The 10,314-nt window shown below is 47.1% G+C and overlaps 1 protein-coding gene across 1 annotated transcript in view; it reads right to left on the reverse strand.

The window, feature by feature from the left end:
- LOC135374162 (piezo-type mechanosensitive ion channel component-like) overlaps positions 1 to 9,773 on the reverse strand; it is a 28,433-nt gene extending 18,660 nt beyond the window's left edge. The window contains exons 1-3 of the mRNA XM_064607176.1: positions 9,588 to 9,773; positions 9,384 to 9,503; positions 146 to 423 (exon numbers count right to left, since the gene is read on the reverse strand). Coding sequence (XP_064463246.1) covers positions 146 to 423; positions 9,384 to 9,503; positions 9,588 to 9,746 — 557 coding nt within the window. The 5' untranslated portion in view covers positions 9,747 to 9,773. The remainder of the gene's footprint in view (positions 1 to 145; positions 424 to 9,383; positions 9,504 to 9,587) is intronic.
- Between the last annotated feature and the right edge of the window lie 541 nt (positions 9,774 to 10,314).

Genomic DNA, 10,314 nt, shown 5'->3' on the forward strand with positions numbered 1-10,314 from the left:
TTCGGGGTGATGGTTGGCTAGGTGCTATGTGGTGAAGCTATGTTCTTAGAGTGTAGGATCCAACTGTGTTTCCGGTACAGCAATCTGCATAATCTATCCCAGATAAGTAGAGACAGTAGTAAATGAGCTGGACATTTCGACTTACTTGGGCATCATGCAGAGAATGCAGGACCATAGTAGCAACACGAAGCTCAGCCAGGAAGTATAGGTGATGCTCCAGGCCATCATGGCCGTCAAAGTGAGCACATGGCTCGCGCCACACAGTACAGTGAGGAACTGGCGCAAGATATTCTTCCTGTTCTGGCAGGTTTGTGGGTTTCTCTTGCTGCTATGTAATGGGGGGTGGGAAGGAATCGCGTCGCCTGGCAACGACTTCTCCATGTGGTTATTATTCCAAGATAGACAGATGTCTTGATCCGGATCCTGCGATTGCGTGAGAGCACTTTCGGACATACGATGAATATCCGCTGGCGACGAAACTCCCCACACATAATCATTCGTACCATGTTACCGTTACTTTTTTTTTTTCAAGTTCCTGACGATCGTCGCATTAAGCGGTATCCGTTTACCGTGCATACTGTGAGAAAATGGCGGCAGCTATGGAATTCCCCGCTCGGTTGAAACAATAAACACTGTGCATGGAGTAACGAATGCCAAGCAGACCGAGTGACGTCATGCTGAGAGAAGCTGGACGATTCAGAGAGACGACGAGACTGAGAAAAACGGCGAGAGCTCAGATATGTCGCGTTCGACTAAAAAAAAAAAAAAAAAAAAAAAACGAGAATCCGCAGTTACACTGATGTTTCGCAAATGTCAGAGCCGTCTATGAAAAAGTGAGTCTGGTGATTAGTGCGACCTGCCTGGACCTGGAGCTCCACCCACTTTTTCAGGTGTCTGAACAATCATCGATCGAGGTACAGTTCAGCGACATTCATAACGCTCTCGAAGTTAGATTTTGCCTTATTTACTGGTCGTCACCACGTCGGGAAAACACGATTTCTTTGTTTTCAACCGGATGCCCAGCGACATACAAAAGCAACGGATTTTGCAGGAACTTTTATCAACACCATCTGAATGCAGAGAGCCATGTCGGGAATACGCGGAACTGCTTTAAATGGATGCTGGCAGAACTGAAAATAGCAACAGATTCGGCTTGTTGGTAGTCACAATGCATCATAAACGAGTACAATGAAGAGAGAACAACGCGACGCAGAAGACGCAGTCGCTTAACTAACGTTTAATTCAGAAGCAACGCCCACTCATACTTATGGTAGAACTGACTGGCCGGTAGAGTGGCAGAGCCTCCTCTTCGTTCGCACTCGCAGACGACTGCAAGTATGAACTTTTAGTCACGCAACATAAGCAGACGGAATGAAAAAGTGTCAAAGATGAATTTAAAAAATAAATAGTACAAAGCAAAATCTGACGCACCACTGGCGTTTTTGTTGCTACTTGCGGATCGCGGTCGTCACTATGCCTTACATCAGCGTCCAGACAAATCATCGCGCAAAAAAAGAAGAAGAAAAAATGTTGCCGGGCGAAAGATGAATCTTTGCAGATAGTTCCAAGACGATATATACTCACAGAATTATATTAATTCAATTTACGAAAAATTTACGCCACCGAATCCCTGCTTCGCCGTTCCGAGCTGCACCTCCATCACGGGCAGATTTTGGTAGTGTCATGTCGGCCCACCATAGAAAACAGCAACGAGTTTGATTGACAGGTCGAGCCTCTTTCTAGGCTCCTGAAAGACTTCTTTTCATACACGGCTCTGGCCAAAGTTTGCAGTAAGCGCGTCCTTGCGGCGAACAAGGGCAATGACGAGTACAACTTCAGCAATCGAGTGCATGACGGTAGGTTAGTCGCTTGCACAGCTGCGATTTGAAAGCGCACCGAAGCTGTATGAGCAAGCAGTTCATGCGTCACGTGTTTTTTGTGTCGCGTTTCTTTGCTTCTGCCGGGACAAATTTTATTCACGCACATTGTATATTTTACCTTAGCGTTCCGTGGTGTACGTTGCTCTAGCTGAGGCTCTTGATAAAGAACGCTGCTAGAGCTTCCAGGGCTCATGCATCGCGCGTTACTACAAAGTAGAGCCTTGCACGGGCGCATTGGAAAATGACCCGGCCCCGCCTGGTGGCCTGGTGTGTAGAGCCCGGCCCTGTGTCAACGAATAGATCCCGGCCTAGTATTTCCAGTGGTGACGTACGTGTTTCTAGCGCCTATCAAACAAATTTATAAGTACATTTACCAACCACCAACCAACCAAGATAGGATACGGTCACAAACATACAAGAACTGTCGGTTTAACAGCACAACAACACGAGACCAAAAATGATAATGCATCTTGGCCATGTGGCTCGGAATGTATTGCTTCGGTTGATGAATGACCAATGGCAAAAGGGAACTATCCCTGAGGGCTGGAAGGTATCGCGAGCAATACCTATTCTGAAGCCGGGGAAAGCACCAAGTCAAATAGACTCGTTTCGCCCAATAAGCTTGACAAGTTGCTTGTGCAAGATTATGGAACGTATTATCTTATCTCGGATTGAGTGGTATTTGGAATCTCGCAATCGTCTGCCGAAAGAGATGGCGGGGTTCCGAAGAGGAAGGTGTACAATGGATTGCGTACTGGACCTAGTATCAACAGTTGAACAGGAGCGATTGGGTGGACGATTGACTGCAGCTGTGTTCCTTGACATCAAAAGGGCGTATGACACTGCAAGTCACCCTCATGTTCTGCATGGCCTCTACTCCCTCGGCATAAGGGGGCGAGCGCTGAGGTGGATTGCTAACTATTTAAGTGGCCGGGCGGTGTTCATGCGTACCAGCACCGGGGATACACAGAAACACTCAGTGACCGCAGGAGTGCCGCAGGGAGCAGTACTCAGTCCCATGCTTTTTAATGCCCTACTGGCGACACTCCCGTCCCTGTTACCACGAGGTGTACGTCTGAGTATGTATGCCGATGACTTATGTCTGTGGTCGTCCGGGAAACAGTGGCCAGCGCTTCGTACACGTCTTCAGGAGGCACTAGACAAAGTTACCATCTTCTTGTCTCAACGGGGCATGGATGTGTCGTTAGAGAAAACAGTAGTGATGCCGTTCACGAGGAAACGTTTACCGAACTTTCAGCTTCAAGTCAATGATCAACAACTCCGAAGAGTAACACATCACAGGTTCCTGGGGGTCATCGTGGACAGAGCTCTGTCCTGGTCAGCCGAAGTTCAGCGCATAAAGGAGAAAGCTACATCCGTCGTTAATGTTATGCGCTACATCGCAGGCAGTCGATGGGGAGCGTCTCCGACGGCTATGCTGGGTCTGCATCATTCACTAATTCGTCAGATGTTGGCGTACTCCCTGCCACTTCTACAAGGTCTGTGTCCCACCTCAGAATCTATCCTCGAGAGTGTGGTTGCAAGGAGCCTAAAAGTGTGCTTGGGGGTTCATCGGTCAGCTTCTAACCAGCTCACAGTTGCAGAAGCGAAAGAACCTCCGGTCCCAGCTCTAAGAGTTCAGGAATCACTTCGTCACTTCATCCGACTGTCAACGCGTCATCGTCGGCACCACCTTGTTGAAGCAATTAATAAGAGAGATAATTCCACTTTTCACCAGGCCATTCTGCCATACCGAGGCATCTCACCATCATATAAACGCATTCCAGCATCGCCTTTGCCATGGTGGAGTGTTGTGCCTCTCAGAGTCAATGCAGAAGTTCCAGGCCTTTCGTCGAAGAAGTCCTCACCCCCTTGCATGCAGCGACAGCTGAGCTTAGAATTGATCCAACGTCTGGATGATCGCACGGCGGTATATACGGATGGCTCCACAATATCTACAGGATCCGCCTGTGCCTTCGTTGTACCAGCGTCGAATACTGCGCGCAGTGCTCGACTATCGCATCGTACTTCGTCGACAGCAGCAGAGCTACACGCTCTTCTTCTAGCCATAGAGCATATCTCGTGCGCGCCTTCCCAGGGAAAATGGGTGATTTTCTGTGATTCTAAAGCCGCTTTACAGACCCTTATGACACCGGGTACACACCACCTCACAGCTCCTGTACTGAATGACATACTAGTAGCGCACCAAAAAGCAGTAATCGCTGGCCATGACGTGATTTTCCGGTGGATACCTGGCCACTGTGGGATCACCGGACATGATGCGGCCGATCACAACGCCGGGAAAGCACATGGAAATAGTACATTCCGCAGTGTTTACTTCACGAAGGTGGACGCCAAGAGTGCCTTAAAGTCTCTGAGTCATAAGCTGTCAAAAGATCAATGGTTTTGTGGCGAGGCTGGATCTTCCCTTCTGCACCGGGTTGACCCCGAACTAGCTCTGGTCCTCCCAACATCCATGCCACGGCAGATTACGTCATTGTTTCACAGGCTCCGGCTCAATGTACCATACAGTGCAAGACTCCTGTACAGGCTTGGGAAGGCGGACTCTCCTAACTGTCCAGTCTGTGGCTCAATCGAAGACGTCGAACATATTATAGTTACGTGCCCAAGATACTCTGAGTGTCGTGACAGACTAGTAGCCGCGTTAGGCCGGGTTGACAATCGACCCTTCGGAGTGCAGAAGGTGCTGGGCCCATGGCCAATGAGCACTCAACTGCCAGCTTTGCGAGCCGTTACACAGTTTTTAAGGGACACCAAGCTGTTAGATGGGCTATGACCTGTCTGTGGCGTTCGTCGCCGCTTCGCGACATCTCCAGTGGGTGATGGTGGATGTGTCTGGAATTCCTTTCCTTAGGTGATCTGGGGTAGCCGGCCCTCGTGATGAGGGCTACAATCCCCATTTTTTTTCTTTCTTTCAATCAATCAATCAACACGAGACCAAATTAAATTAAATTAAATTAAATTGAAAAGAAAATGCTGTCGACAAAAAAAAATAAAAAAAAAAGAAAACAACCAAATCCTTACCCCTCCCACCAAGCTTTGCGAACTTGTTTGTGAAATACGTGAGGAGTCAGGAGCATGCGAAGTGGCTTTGAGAATGATATAGAGGCTCCAAACATTACCATAATGCAATGTCCTTTGCTTGTTTTTGCAAATATATGCACAGGAATGACGCAAGCACGTGATGATATCAACTAATAGTCCTCCATTGTGTGGAATTAGCTGCGTGAACCGGTCGATCCTGACTCTTGGAAACATGTCTCTCGGCCCGCACTCTCAAAACAGAACTTCTCGGCATAGCACGCTCTGCGCCGAATGACAGTTCGAATGACACGTTTTTTGAAACACCCTGTATACCTCCTGCTTGCCATTAAATATCCTCAGAGAGTTCATGTCGGTGGTCATGGTCATTACTGTGCGGTCCTATCTCGTAGACTCCTTTCCCCTTCTTTCGTTTCAGCACTCCGGCCGGCATTACTCGAAAATTATTTATAAATTCGACGGGAATAATGAAGAAAGCTGGATTTGGCTACCTGGTCTTGTGCGCTAAAATTCTGTACCTGCAGCTCAGAACTATACAACGACATATTTCTTGTGCGTAGTTGACGGCAGCATAAAAATGACTTTGCTTCAAGGGTAATTGTTTGTTTGTCTGTTAGGGGTTATGCGAGAGGTTAGCCAAGACAGGGCTGACTTATTACTCTAAAATGCATTGATTGACTCATTTGGTTGACTAATGAGATGGCTAGGGTAATTTTCGTAGTGAGGGGATATCATCGTAAGAACGAGCTATACCTAAATTTAATTGAATCGAATGCTGACAAAGAACGCTGACACCCTTTCAGATGATGCGCAGAATCGCCGTGAAAAATAGGTCAACAACAATCTAGCGAATTCTTTCGATTCGCAAGTTATTTATTACATGATTTTTTTTTTTTTTTTTTGTATCCACACTCTAAAAACAGAACTACACTGGATAGCACGCTGTGCGCCAACCATTGTCACAAATGATAGGGTTATCGCTCCTGATTCGAAGACGGGGGGGTACGCCTTTTTGTGGCAATTTTCGTATATCCAAATTGACACAAAAAGGCGTACGCCCCTTCTCTCCTAGCATCACAAGCGATAATCCTATCATTCCTGGCTACGGTTGGCGCACAGCGTGCTGTGAAGTTCTGTTTTTAGAGTGCAGCAGTTCCACTGTCGTAATTTCACTGTGAGTAGACTCCGGTTTTTTTTTTTCAATCCACCCAAATTACCGATGCACGATAAAAAAAAGAACTTTCATTACGTTTACACACACCGGAAGCACGTAACATGGACCTCAATTGCCACTAGCTCCGTGGCACACTCAACACCTGCCAAGGCGCGATGGCTCATGCTTACGTCATCGCAAAATCCAAAGCAGGGGTGCTAGACTCGTCAGAGCAGAACTAAGTTCAAAAGATGACGTCGAGCGGGGGGGGGGGGGAGTTTTGAACTTCCGAAGTTCAAGTAAAATGTTTCCCTTTCCCGGCATCTGAAGTTGGGTCTACACTCTTAAAGATGAACTTCACCTCATTGCACGCTCTTAGCCAGCCATCATCTCGAATGATATCGTTATCTGACCTGATTTGTTGAAAACGGGAGGCGTACGCCTTTTTGTGACAATTAACATTTCTGCATAAGTGTCACAAAAAGGCGTACGCCTCCCGTTTTCAATAAATCAAGGAAGGGAGCGATATCACCCGGGATGATGGTTGGCTAGGAGCGTGCTATGTGGTGAAGTTCATTTTTAAGAGTGTGATCCATATCAGTGTGTGCGCGACCCGCCCACTGGCACGAGCGTGATAGAATGAAGAACGAGAAAGCGCACCACTTCTGTCCGCTCCGGTGAAGAGTGAAATGGAGAACAAAATACACCTTTGAAGGACTTAAGGTCAAATCATGCATTGTCAAATATGTTTGGGCTGTGCGACCATTAGAATATTTCGGATCTCGAGGCGCATGACTTCCGAATCGAATACGGAATTATATGTTCAATTTGGAATCGAATCAATATTTCTTTCAAACTGAATACATACAGTAACAGCATGACTCGAGGCCTGATCCCATGGCATCACAACACCCGCGCTACTAGGAAACGGTAATAAGGAAACCGAAATCTGTTGTACGAAAAAAGAAAAAAAAAGTCGAAAAGACTAAGCACCCAGTGACACGGCTTTCCTTGTAACCTCCTCACTGCTGCTTCAGATAGCTCCGTCATTTCAACCTTGCTGCCGCTATCAGCAGAAGCAAGGGAACTGAAGGGGAGACTCATCGTTTCTTTCCGCAGTATTCTACATCACGTGACGGAGTAATTAACACGGTCGAGATTTTGCTCAAAGAAAAATTCCCCAGCTATTTTTGTTGTAGTAATGTAATGTGTTTTGTGTTGAAATTGCTTGAGAAAACGAAATGCCCTTTCTGTTTCGGACAAGGAAAAACACAAAGAAAGACAACAAACAAACGAAATAAAAAAAAGGTTGCGCTGAATTGGCACATTTCAGAGATCTATTCAGAATATTTGTCGCGACTGAAAATCGAACAAGTGCGCGCAAGTCACACCAAAAGTTTGTCGATGACAAGCGTCAGTGACACCCAGAAGTAGAATTTTAAGCCTCTGTTTTGTGCCCCATTACATGACACACCCGCTGTATCGGCATGTGCGCTATACGTGTATTCGGGTATCAATGAACACAACAACGCTTCGGTTGAAAACTATATTTGTTTCCTATTTCCTTTTTCTATGTATCTGCTGGCTTCTTTTTCAAAAAGACCCTGTGTACACTTGAGCACATGTAAACAGACTAGTGCCAGCACTGCGACGACACAACCACTTCATGGTAAGAGGGACGGAAAAGTCACATGTCCGAAAAACCCTGGGTCCGTGCACTTGCAAGCGCTCATTTCGAGGTGCTGCTCCGCTACATAGAAGAGCACCGACGCTTTCCAACGTCCTGCACATGCAGTGTTCATGTCTCTGTTGTGTGCATCTGATATTTAGGATGCATCTCTAAATCAGAAGGAACGCTGTTGTCCTTCTCCGCGTCTCTATTGAATATCTCGTTTTTGTACAGCAAGGAAACTACGTGAAAACAAGAGGGCATCACGGAACCTGCGGCCATGGGAGGTACAGTGTCATACGTGGAGAACACAACAATCTCGTGCGCAATGATATCATTATCCGTGACGAGAAGCGCATCTTGCGTGAATCCTACAATCTCAGAACAGAACTTCACCGCATAGCACGTTATCCGCAAACCATTGACACGAATGATAGGATTACGTACCCCCTTCTGATTCGAAGAGCGAGGGGGCGTATAGCAATTTGGATATATGATAATTGCTATAAAAATACCTATGTCCCCCTCTCTCTTCAAATCGGAAGCGATAAGCATATCATTCGTGTCTGTAGTTGGCGCACAACATGTTATGCGGTGGATTCTGTTCTGAGAGTGTAGGCTATGCGCAGACGGTCACACAGCGAACGAACAGCGTTCTTCGACAGTCATCGTTTGGCATTTCAAACGATACTTATGATAAGTGTGGACTCAGAGGCGCGGTAGTAAAGGCACGGCAATAAAAGCGGCCGCAACTCTTTCTAACAAACTTCGAAGTTCGCCACTATCTTTCTTTGAACTTTTCTCGGTAGAAAAAAAGGTTGCGCAACGTCATTTTGACGACACGGAACTTCTGCCAAAAGCTGCATTTCCCTTTCCTTGTACTTTGGTTTGATTGACAACACGGGACGTCACGTGGGCAACTCTACAACGGCTGTCTTTCCTCATATCTCCCGAATCGTTTACATTGGTGAAATCTGCAAAGACACCATCCTCCCGGGAAGCCAAAACGTCATTTTGACGTCATGAAAATATTTCAAACTGCGCGCGTCTCGGTAGCCTTGACCTGAGGTTTGATTGACAGTCAGGAACGCTCACGTGGGCCACGGAAAGCATCCAATGGTTGCGCTCCCTCCCATTTCTTGAACCTTCTTCGTGTTTCACAAAACGACGAGTCTAGCACCCCTGGTGTGAACAGGTGGTTCGTTTTTCTTATTTAGATAAAAAATTACGATGCTGTGCTGGATGAAGGCTTATACACATTTAGGGTTCATAATTTGCAGCCGAATAATGACGTACACCCGAAATCAGCCAATGGCTCCGGGCGGTCCTGTCAAGCATCGACGAGCAGTAGCCACGATATATTTATCTGCACTACAAATGATACTACTCTTCCGGGCCCCTTGTGCATGGACGCTACTCGTTTATCATTTTTCCTGTTCGAAAACCCAACCAGCTCACAACTCTTTCAGCGGTAGTTGTGAGACTTATGCGACTACGCCCAAACACAGTCAATCGTCATTCCAAAAAAATTCAGTCGTTGGAACCATTGGCATCCCGTTTGAGGTGACGATTGTATTTCGGCACAAAGAAAACTATTCAAATTGCCCCCGTAGCTTACGTTCGCGCGCACGTCGGCAGATTTGCTTGTGATGAGTGCACTTGTCTGAGCGTTCGCATCGTCTTCGCTAGGTAGTCTGGGTGACTCCTCTGCCAACGAGGGTCGTTGTCTCTTAGAAACCTGCACAGCAGTCGCTCCATTAGATGATTCTCTAAATGGTCTTTGGAGCTTCCTGCCCGTGAGCCAGCTCAAAGGGACACTCACTGATGGTTGTAGCAGGTGTATACGAGTCGTAATCGCGGCGACGTAGTAGAGAGCAATCACGGCAACGCACTCCATGTATGTAGTCCAGTGCTGGTCGTAGAATTCTAATATACGTACATCAGCTGCTGTGCCATTCACGAACGACGATGTGTCACACATAGGTTTCCGTAACTTCGGGAGCCCCAGTAGCCTGCATAACACCCGAACGCATATAAGCAAGAGCATTTATGTAGACAAGTAGTATAAAAAGTATGTAGAGTAAGATATCGAATGTAAAAACGAGTGCGGGTGCGGCGGGTGCGGACGCGGGCGCGGAAGTTAGTTATCCGCGGGTACACATTCCCGTGTCATAGCGGGTAGTGGGTAAGGCGCAGGTAGACCCGAAGTGCTTCCGCGGATTACGCGGGTATACCCGCAATACTCGCAGCCGGAAAGCCAGCCCGTCGACTTTAGGGGCACGACCCGATTCATTGCGAACATTTGAAACAAAATACTTTCCAAGACATTATTCGCTTTCCCCTCATATCCAGACCTAATTCATTGGTGAGATGACAGCTTTGTCATTTACTGGCACCGCGTTCTATGCTTACTCTTTCAAGACGTTTGCCGCGAGGGACTAATTTTTAGCTATCTTTCGTCGCCACGACTAGTTGGCTTCGCGTACGTCAGCTGACAACCATGTCAGCAGTCACCACAGCGTCTGGCGCGTTGGGAAGGTGGTTCGCTA

This window comes from Ornithodoros turicata, unplaced genomic scaffold (genome assembly GCF_037126465.1).
Source record: "Ornithodoros turicata isolate Travis unplaced genomic scaffold, ASM3712646v1 Chromosome45, whole genome shotgun sequence".
NCBI classification, from domain to species: domain Eukaryota; kingdom Metazoa; phylum Arthropoda; class Arachnida; order Ixodida; family Argasidae; genus Ornithodoros; species Ornithodoros turicata.